At 36.3% G+C, this 15,899-nt stretch overlaps 1 protein-coding gene across 3 annotated transcripts in view; it reads left to right on the plus strand.

The window, feature by feature from the left end:
* Nucleotides 1–15,899, plus strand: part of alk (ALK receptor tyrosine kinase) — a 365,934-nt gene that overhangs the window by 237,311 nt on the left and 112,724 nt on the right. For all 3 annotated transcript variants that reach the window (XM_086094285.1, XM_086094286.1, XM_086094287.1), the window contains one exon: nucleotides 13,227–13,357. In XM_086094285.1, coding sequence (XP_085950411.1) covers nucleotides 13,227–13,357 — 131 coding nt within the window. The remainder of the gene's footprint in view (nucleotides 1–13,226; nucleotides 13,358–15,899) is intronic.

Here is a 15,899-nt window from a genome sequence, read left to right on the forward strand (position 1 = left end):
TAGGATTAATTATGAAAAATTCAAAATGTTTAATTATCTTTTCTTTAAAAAAAAAAATATATATATATAATTAAAATTACTTTAAAACAGATTAATTAAAATTATGAATTTTTCATAACTAATCTCATGACTTCACTAGTTAACTCACGATTAATCAAAAATTGTATATCTGTTCTAAATGAACAATAAAAAAACAAATTCTAGGTTTTCATACTTTTCGTCTATAGCCGTCAATGGCAGTGAATGAGTTAATTTTGATTGCTTTTGAAATCACTTTTAAAGGTCTAGATACACCAATCCCGACGTTGGCCAAATGTGACCGATATCTTGAATCCCAGAGAAAAAAACATATTAAAAATATGGGGGGGGGGGGATTTGCTAAGTCTTGCATTTACTATACATATACTGAAAGTAACATTTGACATGGCCCACATGCTAGTTTAAAAAAAAGGGTGGAGGAGGGCAAAATGTGTATATGTTGAAAAAATGAAATAGTTAGCAACACCACTGCTACAAGTCCTCAGTCTCTGATCCTTTGCAATGGAACCTGTTGCAAAAGGGCTACAAATTACACAAATTTCAGACTGAAAATATATATTTCGTACCACATTCAGCTCTAGTAACATAACACTCAACAATAAAAATCGGAACAAAACAGTTTTTCTTACTACCGTTGGACAAATACAAATCTATAGACAAATAAAAATGACAGTACGATGTATTCCCAATTCAGCACATGCGTGCTTCCACACTTAGTGGATGTGATTATCCAACATGTTTATTGGTGTGGTCATTGACAAGCCAGTGCTTTGTAATGACTAGGAAGTAACCTCACAATCCGTATCTGTGTCTAAGGTATGAAAATGTGTGTAGAGGTGTGTAGTGTGCGTGTGCAAATCACTGTGTGCAATGTTTTGCAAAAAGTGTGAGTCAAGTGTTTTGCTCCTTGTGTGTAAACATCGGCAATTGTGTGAAAATTTTCATTTTAATGTGGAGACGACTGTAAAAACTGTAATATGAAAAGAAAAATGCAATGAGCCGTCACCATTTTACAAATGCAATTATGCCATCTAGTGACAGAAAAATGACCTCAACACAAATCAATATCACTCTCGTTTTTTACAGTACATCTTTTTTAATTGTAACTAAATTTGATGAATTATTATGAAATTACTGTATCAATGACTAAAAGATGCAGCCATATTTCTTAGTTTAACATTTTTTATGAAAAAGTATGAAAACTTAGAAAAAAATATTTTATTGTACATTTTATTGTACATTTAGAAAATATATAAAATTTGCAATTAATCGTGAGTTAACTATTAAAGTCATGTCAATAATTACGATTAAATATTTTGATCGCCTGACAACCTTAGTAATAAGTACATTCAATAGCTTTGTGTGTTTACTTATGGCATCAAAAGTTTTAATTTTTTAAAGATGCAGTGTGTTTACCGCTATGTTCAGCGATTCAACTGAGCTACAAAGGAAATGGAACGTTACTATTTGCTGAGGCAATTTCACCATCACGATTAACGAGTGTTGGCATTTGTCAAAGCAACCGCCCTACTCCTCGCTGCTCGACACCGGACGCTAGCGCCATGGGGATCGAGAAACTATGGGGAATTTTTACTTTGTTGAAGACAAGTTTTTTTGTCCCTTTGATGAGCTCATCTTGCAACTGAAAAGAAGAGGGGGGGAAAAAATCGGTGTATTCCCATAGTGAGACACCCCTGCTCCCTGATAACATTAGTGGGGCACATCACCGGAGAGTCCCTTGTTGCATAAACTTGGGAAGAGGTGAGGTTATCTTGAATTATGAGTGACATGGTGTCAATCACTTTTATAGGAGAGAAGGGGCTCTGCCCTCAAGGCTTGCTGGGTAATGATTTGAAGGCTTATGAGGGGAGTGCTGAGACGGGCACCTTCACAGCAAGACACTTCACTCACTTTAACAGAGAGCAGGGATCATGAGTTACGGTAGATAGACAATTATTATTGCTTTTAGACTGTAGTAAGCACATAGAAGACACCAAGATCAGCCTAGTAAAAGTCCAGTTTAGTATTGAAAGGAATGTTGTGTGTGTCTCTTTACCTGTACTATTGTTGTAGTTTGTGTGGCGTAGAACGGTATTGCATCATATTGAAAGCTCTGAAAATAGCCACGGTCCTATTCATGATGCAATTAAATATAATGTTGAATAGAACCTAACCACTCTGACAGTGATAATTAGGGCTGAGCATTATGACTTTTGTAAAGGCAGGATATTTTATACTGCGCATAGAGATCATATTGTGCAAGTGGTGACAGTGTTGTTGCTAGTTGGTGTACTGTATACTTTAATTCAACATAATGTGCTAGTTTTAGCTTTAAGGCAAAAGCAGAGCAACATCAAAACCATTCGGACAACACCTTGGAGTAAAGCTGCACTCGCTCAGTGCGAAAGAGTAACATGGCAACATGAAATGACCTGTTGCTAGCATGTCCATATTTGGAAGTGCTAGCGTAGCAGCCTACCAGGAAGTAAAAACAATTTTTGCCACAGATTAGACTACACCTAGACAAAATGTATCTTTCATTGTTGCAAAAGAAAGTCCTGATTGTGCTCATTTTAAGATGAAGGAGGAGACAAGCAGCAGAAAAAAAATATTATTTACCTGTAAATAAGTCCGCCAAAATAACACTAAATCACTGAGCCACATCTGTCATATTGGAGGCATTTGTCTGACATCACAACAACACTCAAATAGAAGATATTGCCGCCGTGGCAAAAATCTTCTTTCCGCACTGCGCCACTCCATGCCACCCAGCAACACTCCATTCTGTGGACCCTGCACCTTACCACATACACAATGAATGGGTTTGGCGATGTCATGATCACACACGGACACGAATGATATGTTGGAAGGTCTACTTGTGCTTACTTCACAGCAGCCAAATTCATCACCCTTCTTGCAGTTCCTAATAAATATTATATTATATACATTGCATGCTGGCTTCGGGCAGTGGGCGGGGTACACCCTGAACTGGTTGCCAGCCAAATTCTAGGTCATACAGGCAGTTCAATTTCCTCCCTCCCGACCACCAGAGGCGGTGTTTCAGGCACTGAATGTTCCCAGCATGTGCAGTTTGAGTTATGCATACCAAAATAGTCAACTGTGACCCCTGGATGACCATAGAAGGGTAATGAATTCCGGTGTCTCCAGAGGTTCATTTCAACATGAGGATTGCGAGTGACAGGACGCAATGGCGGTCGTCACTCATAGAACCGAGGTTACAGTCAGTCCTAACTTTTGTTTTAACATGACGCTGGCATGTTTTTTAAACTTTAGATTGGTCAATAACTTGTAAAAAAAAATAAATAAATACACCAGCGATATAACAAAAAGCTGTTCATTTTGCTTGTTTGTATGTTTGTGTTTCAAGACGGCAAACTCCACCTTTTAGTACTAAAAATAAGCCTTGCTATTTATCTCTTCCTTCTAGTGGGGCTCTCAATGTAACCTACTGTTCCCAACAAATACAAATACCACAATTTTAAATGACTAGTAGAAAATGATCAGCCAAGCATGCTATTGGACCATTATTTACACATTATTTTTGTTTGTTTTGTGTTGGTGTTGCTTACCGTTTTCTCCATCAGGCACATGCACTTCTATAAAGCTCTGCAATGATTTATACATTTGAGTTAGGGCACATTTGGCGCGTCAGCTCCACTCCTTTAATATTACCTTTTCTCATTCTGAGTATCCAGTATCTCGAGGTCGGGCTGAATGTCCTCTTTTATTGAAAACGAGGATACGTTGTAACTTGCCTGCCGACACACAAATTTGTAATTGGCGTGTGCGTCTCAATTTGAAACCTAAAGCTCACTGAGTTTCATTCATTTATGGCTGAAGAGCCGTCCTGCAAGGAGTGAACATGGGGCCATCTCGCCAAGCCGCCAGACTCCTGACAGAGCTGCATTGTGAACAGGTCGTCCAGAAATGCCTCATTCTAATAAAATTGTTACTAGGGCAACATTCATGCCAATGTCTTTGAATGCAATTGAAACATGTTGCTGCTACCAACTATATATCTACTCAAAAAAACTCCATCTGTACCCATAAAGTCCCCCCTCCAAATGACCATGTGTTCCACTCATAGTAGATATAAAGGTTTCGCTTGATGCCAAAAACTTAATATCATTACAAGACTTTCTCAAGATCTGGCCATGGGACTCTGATCTTAATACATAAGCAAAAAATATTAGCAAAGTCTATGTGGCACAACAAAGAATAAAAGTGAACTGATTCTCAGTTGATACATTGCCGTCTAATGCAAAGACATCTAAAGTCATCCGTTTCTATCTGGCTCGGTCTCGCCGTCACTGTATAGTTCTTAATGTCTCTTGTAAATTCTTTCATTGCTTCTAATGAGTCCGAACAATCTGCTAGTATTCGGTGTTCAGGTTGACCTCTATTAAATTGTGGCAGAATTGTGTCTCATTTGTCTTTAATTTAAAACTTTGATTGAAGCTTAGCATTCATAGCTCATGGCCTGTTGCCGTAAAATGTTTGACCTGATTGATACTCGTTCTCGGCTCAAGATATGAAGCAGTTTTAAATTTGTGATGGAAATATGCAATCATTTATGTGCCATTTTATCGTTGAAGTGTAGGTCAGTCTGTGGTTTCATGGCACATTTTGGTTGGAGAAGCGAAAGTCTGCAGTCTGCTTTTGTCCCCTTGCGTTAATGTTACAGATTATTAAAATAATCTGCATACAATAGCAATCAAACATTTAAGCACACTTGTGAATTCTAAAAATTACCGTTGGTGTGTCCAAACTTTTGACTGGTACTGTAAACAGGTACCATATGCTAATTACAGTGGACTCTCCCAGTTTGTGGGATATAGGGGCAGTGCCAGCCTGCAAATCAGTGTATAATTAATTGACGGCCATTGAAATGCATTTGGGATTTTTTAACTCCCCAAAATGCTGATAATATGTGTTTTCCTTGAAAAGCGTGGTGAGTTGGGGTGACATGAAAACAAACACACACTCAAAAAAAATATATATATATATTGAAAATCTGTGATTATGCTATTCCATGGATTCTAAACTGCAAGAGCCACTGTATAAATATTAAATTCTCAATTAAGTTTGTTAAAAATGTCTTGAAAAAACAGTAGCCCTCCAAAGCACCAAGTTTTTTTACACTAGAGGAAATAGTAATTGGTACTTTTCTTACAAGGCAGTTTGAATTAATGAGCATAATTTTGTAAATTAAGTGTCCACAATTAATTTATTGGAAAAGTTGATCCACGACTCTTTGTTTCCTTTGTGAGTTCATACATTGAGTCAATGGTTCTGGACTTGGCTATGCAGAAAAATCTTTTCAGCCGGTGTGAAATGCAAACCCACATGACTGAGAGAACACCCTTGCATCTGAATTTGTTTATTTGCTCCAGTTTGCTTTCATCCTCCATGATTAGCTCCTGGCAATCTATGTTGCAGAATAATCTGTTTAGCCATACACAGGTTCAAATCCATTGGCTATATGGTGGTTAAGATTTGCCTTAAGTGTCTTCCTTAATTCTAGCTGGAAACCATCATGATTATTGTTGACTAAATCCTCTATTTGATCACAAGTTCCATAAAGAGCAGTATTGTTATTCATTGCCTGTCAGATCAAATAAATGTTGTAATTTTCTTGTTTTTCTTACCACAAGTTTATATGAGGTTAGGGCCTGTGTGACGATTAGCCTTTCATTCATACTTAATGCAATGTGTAACAACAACCAAATGAGACTGTAGCAGTCAAGCTCCTAACTCATTGCCAGTTGGCGAACACCACGATTATGCTGGAATATTTTTAACTTCTCCCACTCTGTGCTGCTTTTTCAGACTTTTGTGCTGTGTACTTGTCATGCTTTGTCAGCCAACTGGAGGTGGCACAAGCATGGAGCAAATAATACATTTGAACTTATATAAATATATATATATATATATATATATATATATATATATATATATATATATAAATATATATATATATATATATATATATATATATATATATATATATATAAATATATATATATATAAATATATAAATATATAAATAAATAAATAAATATATATATATATATATATAAATAAATAAATATATATATATATATATATATATATATAAATATATATATAAATATATATATATATAAATATATATATATATATATAAATATATATATATATATATATATATATATATATATATATATATATATATATATATATATATATATATATATATATATATATTTTAGAGGGCCGGGGCAATATTCCAAGAAAAAAACTCGCACATTTGCCACTTTATAAAGTCGCAAATTTGCTAATTTATAAAGTGGCAAATTTGCAAGAAAAAACTCGTATGTTGGTGCCAATGCTTTTTGGTCGGGATTTAAAATAAGAAAATTAGTAATTGCTTTATCAGATATTAACCATATCATATGATGTTAGGCATTTGCTCTTTGAAGCGTTTGGTACGGCCTGCGACAAAGACGCCTCAATTTGTGAAGGTCCACACCTGAGGATCTAGTTAATTTGTTCACATATATATTTACGTTTCCAGAATTATTATTTACACATTCATACTTTTTGGTATTTTTTTGTACAAGTAGCTAAGTTGATGTGCCGAATCTGCTGCTCTCCGTCATTCACTTGCATTTACCTAAAGTATGCTAGATTCTGATTGGTTAGTGTTCGTCAGCTAATAGGGGGCTAGATAGTGTTGTCGCTCTAGCTGCCGGGTATGACAAGTAAAGTTTAAGTTAAGAATGAATCAGTCTTCATCCTGTATTTTCATTTTATAAACAGTGTTCCATTAACCACCAATGAATCCTCACATTAGACTATAGCTACGCTACGTGTATTTGTCCTAAGTTTTTTGTTGAGTTTTTTTTTCTTGCAAATTCGCCACTTTATAAAGTGGCAAATTTGTAAGTTTTTTCTCGGAATATTACACCCCCTCTGAAAAAAAAGTTGAATTTGAACCTCATCAGTCCACAGTACTTGTTTCCAAAATGCATCAGGCTTCTCTGTGTGTTTATTTGCTAATTCAATCACTGACGATGTAGTTGAGGTTTTCTTCTGATGACTCTTCTATAGAGACCAATTTGTCCAATTCTCTCTTTATAGTGGAATAGTGCAGCACAACTCCAATGTCTGTCACATCTTTCTGGAGGGATCGTGCAGTCAAACGTGGGGTTTGGCTTGCTTTTCTCACAATCCTGTGAGTTAGTCTGTCTGATATTTTTCTTGGTCTTCCAGTTCTTGCTTTAATTTCCACTGTTCCTGAAGACTGCTATTTCTTAATTGCCTGTCCAAACAGACAATATTAGCATCTAAAAATGCTTTGCTATATTCTTATAACCTCCTACTTTGTGAGACTAGTCAATTATTTTCAGTTTCAGTGTTCAGTTGTTCGGCTATACAGTTAATTCATTATTATTATCATCATTATTATCATCATCATTTTTCCTTTTAAGCCATGACAGACGTGTGTAGTACTATTCTGTCTAACCAGCACTGATACTCTCTGATCCTCTATGAAAAAATAAAATAAAAAAATATATATATATATACATATATATATATATATATTTAAAAAAAGAAAAATTACAGCACGTTGTCATTTGTCATACTGAGTCACTCACAGACATAGTAAAAGAAGAAATACTATGCCTGTATGACTGTTGGTTGATATGAACATCTTGTTACAAGTACGGACGGTCACAGAACAAATTGAACTCGTATTTCAAGGTGCCACTGTACATAAATATTTTGTAATTAAGATATACCAGAGAAGCAACCTTCACATTGGCATTTGCCAGACGACGTACAGAGCTGTATTCCCTCTTATTGCACAGAAAGTCAGCATGTTGTGTCAAGTTGTTTATCGCTGAAAGAGTGGAACATGACCGAATTCTCCATTGACCAGCGTGAGTGCACCGGGTTGCTATAAATTGTAATCTTGTAATCATATCATCTATTAAGTCACTCGCAATGACTACTGCATCTCGAATATTTAATTTAAACTAACAACTGCATTTTTCTAACAACCATTAGTTAGTTTGTCCTTTGCCAAGTAACAATCATAGCGAAGGAACAGTTCAAATCTCCTTCCCCCATCCTCTGTCTCGCTTCACTTTACTATATTGCTGACTCTTGTTGTCTCCCTCGGTATTTCTTCCAGGATGTATTCATCGAGGGGACACCAGCCAGATCCATCTTTGGATGAACCACCTCCTGGCTATAATGACTTTAGGATCATACACAAATGAAGTCCAAGAGTGACAATATTCTCTACTAAATAATATATTAAGGCTAAAATGCTTTAATAGTGTAAACGCAAAAAGACCAAAAAGGCGGAAGTACAAATTAAGCAGACAACAGAGCTATTGTAAACAGGCTGCAAAGGCGCAAAACAACAACAAATAAGCTTCGATGAAGAATGTCACGGCCAAAACTATGAAAACGGTCCAGAACGGGTTAGAATGCAAAATGAACACTAGTTTATTTTAAAAAACAAAAACAAGTGATAATCAAGGAGAAAGTACACAGCAGAGCTGTTGTAACAGGCTTTCACTCATTTGTATTCCGTTTTTATTTCCGGGCACTGTGCCATGCATGGTCAACTACTAATTAAGTTGAACTGTTTTGAGTGATGTGCACTGGCAGCTCCACTCACAACTGCTCATCTAATCAGTCCAGTGACTGTCAGCACAGATATAGCGTGATAGGACGTACAAATAGTTTTAGCCGCAGAGACTAGTAACACACATAAACAAAACTGTTAGTAAACAGTACACTGTTAAAGAAAGAAACATCCATGATGGCCATTTAAATACTTTGAAACTAGACGTTGCCAAAATATATGTTGAGCCACAAAGGTTCTGGGTGAATGTGTTTTAGAAGGATGAGGCAAAACATGAGTTTTTGGGCAATATAAGCCCTATGTTTATGAACACTAAAATCAAGTATATAAAGAAAATAATCCTGTATCAACTATGAATCTTAGATCTAAGTAGGGTTGCTTTGTATAATGAAATCCGAAGGCTATCAAAATGTGAAGGAAAATATGTCCATCGTAAGATTTTTGTTGGGTTTGATGTCTTTAACTCATTCACTCGCAGCCATTTTCACTGAAGCAACCCCCTTTGCTCCTGGCCGGTTTACTGAATTTTGACTGATTTTGCAAGGCCCACAGAATATTGTGTTCTATTGCTATGAAAACAAAAGAAAGATTAGAGTGTCTTCTTTCATCAGGAAAAAAAAGTATATTTGTATCTGTTTCTGTTTTGCAGCAATTAGCATTAGAATATAGCTAAGTTTCATCATTATTCACAAAGCTGTTGAAAACACTGGGGAAAAGAGCTAGTTGAGGCCCTGGTTTGTCTCTTATACTCTGCCACTTGCTGGCCGTTTTTTTGTGTGCGTGTAATAACTACCATTGGTTTAAGTGACCTGTTCAGGTCAGAAGCTGCATCAAAGCCTTCTGTATGCTCTAGCATTAAAAAACAACAACGTATTAATATGTTTTTGGGACCATGGCAATATTTAAAATAAAATGTGTGTATACGTTTTTGGGGCAAATGAGTTAACGGACATATGAAAGACATGTGATAACCAATACGTAATAGGCTGATTCAGGGTTCACATGAATTACATGGAATTGCGTGCCTTATTTTTAGTATATCGAGCATATTTTAACTCCAGGCACACTGTTTTGTTTACACATTTGTTCATTTCAAATTATAGATTTTGCTAATTTGTTTTGTGTTTCAGTTTTGGGGTATTGAAGCGTTTATTCACTGCTTATCTGGGGTTTAGGAGCTTGTTGCAGCGTATTGCGTTGCCTGCATATATTTTACGCACAAGGAAACAAACATTCCTGTGCAATTACAGGCTCATCACCATCCTGCTGATGACTCAGCCTGTGGGGCTTCTTGGATGCTCACAACATTTCTAAGTCCGAAAATAATATCACCATCATCAAGGACACAGTGGCGACTCTTATGTGGTATTTAATTCTTCTTCATTGATAGGATATGACAGGTGCTCTCTAATGATGTAGTTTGGTGCTGAAGTTTCACTTCCCATCTGGTCAACACCTTCCCTCCTCTTTAAGAAAGGCCAAGTGAAATGAGTAAATTGGAGAGGGAGGTTGAAAATAGAAATCACACATAAAAAAAAAAGAAAAGACAGAATAGGAGAAGATAGCAACACTTGTAATGCAAAGCCTGTTGAGTCAGTGCACAGACATCTGGGAAATCATAAAAGCTCAGATGTTTGTGGAGCAGAAGTTTCTGTGTGTGGATGCGTTTTGAGTTTTCATCTGCTCTTTTCACACAGACTGTGGGACTATACACATTTACTCATTTAACACATGACAATACAAACAAGCTACTACATATTCGAAATTAAATGTTTTGTGATCCAGTTGAACAAATATAATTGACATTGTTAAAAAACACACACACACACTAATTTATTTTACACAACAAAGTACAAATCAAAGCGCTAACAACATGCAAGGACTGATAAACAAAAAGCGCACGTACGAAGTAAATACAAACAAAAAGAGCTTGCACATAAAAAGGGCAAGAAACAGAAACTCAAAATCACAATACAAAACTAGTTACAAAACACAACGCTAGACGAGGTTCAAGGAAATTGAGGTTCAGGAGCAAGAGGCCGAAACTACGCTTGGGCCATCAAGGAAAGCAAATAAATAGTCCGACAACTGGTTACTCTCTTGGCTGCCTCCCGTCCAGACGGAAGCAAAGCCGGCTTTGTTCCTCAAACACATTTCGTACACACAGAAGCATTTCAAGACTTGCGTGTGATGCTGAGGAGGTTTAACGGCTGTAATGTTTTTGCCAAGTCTGGAGTCCTTTTATTAACTTTATTGCAATTTACAGAACAAACACGGCTTTGTATGTATCGAAACAACATTAAGACAAGTGATTCAAGTACAACACCGGTTGTTGAACGTGGAAATAAAGAAGCAAAATATTTTGCTGCAAAAGCATAAGCACGCTAAGGAAGCTGCGCAAAACGACTACAACACGGCTATCTGCCATTGTTGTTGACAGACTGACGCTTTGGAGCACATGTCATCGAGCTGCGACCATTATGTCATCACTGGAGGAGTATCCTACATATGGTGTCCAGAAAGAAATATTTCCACTCTGGAGCCCGGTTTCAAAAGTGATCGGTTTCAAGCTCTGAAACTGCGCTATTTTGTGGACAAACGGCCTAAACGGGAAGAAACTTGTGAGGATACATTGAAATGGGCTTTTGTTTGGACAGGGCCTTAATAGGCTGCCTGATTAAGATCAATGAGGAACAGGTGCGTTAGTGGCCATGGCACAGATGACAATCGCTGCTAGGTGAGAAATTTGCATGCTTGACTCAGCCAAAATGCAAAGCATTACTTCTTTTTTTTTTAACCATGGTGTTTATTAAATATTGCACACAAGAAATACACATTTAAAAAAAAAAACTAATACTGAAGCTACCTAAAACTAAACTAAAATTAAGTATTTAAAAAAAAAAAAACTAAAACCAATACAAACTAATAAATAATAAACTAAAAATAATAATAAATAAATAAATAAAATCTAAAATCTAAAATTTTAATAACCCTGCTCCAGGTACCCCAACTTAATCTTGCATCCCAAAAAGAAAGCATGTTCCGTTAATTGAAAAAATCTAAATTGTCCATAGTTATGAATGTTAGCGTGAAGGGCTGCGGTGGTTGATTGGTAAGCAGTCCACCTAGCACCCAAAGTCAGCTGGCAAGAATCCAGCTCATCTATGACTCTAATGAGGACAAGTTCTGCAAAAAAAAAAAAAACACCAAAAAAGGCATTTGTTGAGTGGTGGTGTATGCAAATAATAAGAATCTGAATGAAGGTGCACATACAGTTACTTCCTTGTCATTAATGGACCTGCACATTTCACCCACAGCCCCTTTCTTAAGCGTTTTTCACATTGAGCTTTTGCCAGTAGTAGTTAGATACTGATGTTAGTGACCTTGGTTATTTTACAAACCTCCAAACCCCAATTTAGTTGTACGCTGACAGAGAGCCAACCCAGAAATACACTATGATGCCAACAGTGTAACATCCATACAAGTATGTATGTCTGTTTACAAAGCAGCACGTGACTAGAGTTAAAAATTTAATTTTAGATTTAATTTTTAGGAACATGTGATAACCATTTCCAACCACTGACGTATTAAAAGCCTTCCATCTGAATCTGAAGACTTGGCGAAGGTCTGGCACCAGATTTGTGAACTCCAAGTGTTTTTTTTTTTCAGTAAATAATCTTCATCTTAGCCCTGAACCAACACTCAGTGTGAGTTGGGTATATATGTCATCCTTCATGAACCTAGAAGTTGACTGCCAAATAACACACGGATGGACAAACAAACAGAAGCATCCGGCTCTATGATTATTATTATTATTTTTTTTTTTTTTAAGAAGTTCAGCCTTAGCAGTGGTCTGTTCTCTATTGAGTGGCAGTACAGTTACACATCCGTTACAAACTTCCAAATATTTAACGGTGGTCTAATATTTTACACATACTGTATGTACCGGTAGGTATAAGTGGTTTGCTGATGGCATATATGAAAAGAAGCCGATGATCAAGAGTCAGGGGGAGGAGAGAGAGCAAGAGAGAGAGAGAGAGAGAGAGAGAGAGAGAGAGAGAGAGAGTGTGTTTTATGACGTTAAAGCCCAAGTGAAATCAGTGCAATTTGCTTAACAAAATTAGAGTCAGTTGATGGTTGTGGGAGGACAGCATTCACAACAGGACTCCTCTCACTGCTTCGTATGCTCAAGAACCAACAGTTATCCTTCCCATCTTTGGATATTCCCAAATCAGTTCCTAGCTAACACTTCCTAGTCAGGTGTCAACTCACACCTGGTGATCTCTTAGGCACAGATTCAAATAGTGGCAATGTGTCAGCGAGCCAAAATGGAATGCAATGAAGAAGCCGCCACATCTTCTTCCACTGAGGTCTCAGACAGTCCCTCCTCCGGGACTGCAGGGGTTCCGGCTGAGCAGAACCAACCTGCCCTGACCCCACAGCCTTCTCCAGGATGTGAGAATGTCTGTCAGCCATGGTGCCTGCTTATCACAATGATCCTGCTCCTGCTTTGTCTCCTTGGCAGCTGGGCCGTGGCTCACCTCACCTTGGAGACCCACGGGGGCTTACCTTTCCGGATCTCGGCCAGCTATGACCAGCCAACGCTTGATGATGCCGCCATGATTGAGCCCAACTTCACTACCAACTGCACCATGGGTAAGATGACTTGTTCATGTTATGAACCTTTTCTTCGGCACTCAGTCCAAAAATGTAACCTCAGACATTGAGATATATAGATTTTGTTACGGCTGCTTGATTATGGGAAAAAATACTAATCATATTTTTTTGGGCAATCACGATTATTCAAACGATTATTTATTTTTTGGTACAAAACAAGAAAATGTTTAAGCGTTTAAAAATATTAAGACAAACTGAAAAAAATAGAAACACTAATTATGTACCAGTAAGTTCCTTTTGGACCAAACAGAATATATATTTATATATATTAGGGATGCACCGAAATGAATTTTTGGGGCCGAAACCGATAACCAAAAATGAGAAACACTTGGCCGAAATCCGAAATGCCCCAAAAAAATAAAAATAAAATAAAAATGTAAATGTATTCAAATAAAAATATCACTCAGATTCACCATTAGCTAAACTCCACTACACATTTTCAACACATATTAATTACTACAGTAATGATTAAGAAATAAATTTGGTGCATGAATGAGAATAACCACAAGCATACAGTAAGCACACAGTGCAGTGTCACGTCATTGTGTTTGTTATTCTATGATAAATAAAGTTGTCGTTAGGACACAGACACAGTGCTTTTCTGCGCATTGTTGGACGTAATAATCTGGAGATGAAGCTTTACTTTTGTGAACTTTTTCGAGTGTCGTCACTCATCAACCTCAATTGATTTGTGTCGCTGCTGATAACGCAGCTCTCATCTCGATCATGTGAAATTAATTCATTTATCATGTAAACGAACCGGGTGCCGTATTGCTTATTCAAAGGGGGCTTTATTTGCATTTCAGCAGCAAACAATTTTCTACGACACTTCAGTTGCAGAATAAGAAGTTCGATCGCTGTAAACTAGCGCTGTAGCTGCTACACGCATACACTTGCCTTATGTCGTCTTTCGCGTCCTCTTCTCTCTCGCGGTGCATCATATATATCATAAATATATATATATATATATATATATATATATATATATATGCAGCTTGTGCACTGTGCAGTAGGACGATCATTTATTTTTGTTACAAAATAAGAAAATGTTTACACATTTAAAAATATTAAGACCAATTACAAAAATAAAAACTATAGAAACACTATAATTATGTAAGTTCCTTTAGGACCAAATAGAATTCATAATAATATACATACATATATTTATTTATGTTGGCAAAAACTTTAAGTTGGAGTGCAGCATGAGTACTGTGCAGTAGGATGATTATTTATTTTTTTATACAAAACAAGAAACTGTTTAAATGTAAAAAACTAATAAAAAAAATATTAAGACAAATACAATTCTTTGAAACACTATCATTATGCAAGTTCCTTTTGGATGAAACAAAAGTTATTAAATTTGTTATTTTAAAATGTAAATAAAAGGTGCAAATGTATACATTTAAATAATACATCTTTTTTTTTTACGATTATGCTGATTTTGCAATTGTGAAGTGTAATAATTGAAACTGTTATTGAATTTTGATGAATTGCACAGCCCTACATTATGTACTTTTCCAAAATGTGAATCTGTTATTCTTTGTATTTAGAATAATAATGTATATATTCCTTTATATTACGCTAGTAATGCTGCATAGTCACTTTGGTTGTGCTTTTTTTTTTTCACAATCACAGGGTGAACAGGATTAACAAATTGTTGTTCTTTGCGAAAGTCAAGTTGCTGTGCTTTGTTTGTGGTGTTTCATTGACAAGCAATTTTCAAAGTTGGATGGAGTTAAAAACAACAACTTAACAACGTTAAGTACGAGACTCGCCCTGTTTTCTTCTTCTTCTTGTGTTATTTTTGAATGCTTGTGTAATATGCATGTCGACTACAGTAAATGCATTTCACGTGTCTGCTGGCTGACTGAGCTCTCAAAGCAGCTCAAACATGACCTGTCAAATGAAAAATTGCGCAGGCATATGCGGGGATATTTTTTTCCCCATCATTATACCATTCCAGTCCATTCTGGAATGAAACGTGAAGTCTGTTGGAGAACGAAATAATATTCCTCGCTGTTGATTTTGAGCACTCCTCAAATTGAATTAATATGACTGTTTCCATTTCCTGTGCATACCCACAGCAGTATTTGCTTTGTCATTTCAAGTGAGCTTTACAGAGAAAAGTCCTTGTTTCTCTTATTTTCTCCAACTCATCAAACATGTAGTAGATGCCCAAAAAGTTGAAAGCTATTATACCATCTTTCATCTGTTTAATGGATTATTTTCATCTGTCTATAATATAGTAGGATGCAATTTTATGCAGGTACATGATTTTCCAAATGAAGGCAGTATAATCCAAGATTCCTAATGTTTACTGTAAAACCTCTGCAACTTGTTTACCAGCTCATGTCTGAGCATAAAAGTGAATAATCAAGTGAGGGCTGATCAAAATAAATGTTCCACTATTAGCTGCTTGTGGTGGACTAAATTTAATCTTGTAATTAGCCACAGCAATTTGGGACTTCCCAGTATGTGACGAACACAACTTCCTGGAAAAAACAAAATGAAATTTGTCAAT

The sequence above is a fragment of the Leptonotus elevatus genome, chromosome 14, assembly GCF_054856555.1.
Source record: "Leptonotus elevatus isolate MCC_2025b chromosome 14, RoL_Lele_1.0, whole genome shotgun sequence".
NCBI classification, from domain to species: domain Eukaryota; kingdom Metazoa; phylum Chordata; class Actinopteri; order Syngnathiformes; family Syngnathidae; genus Leptonotus; species Leptonotus elevatus.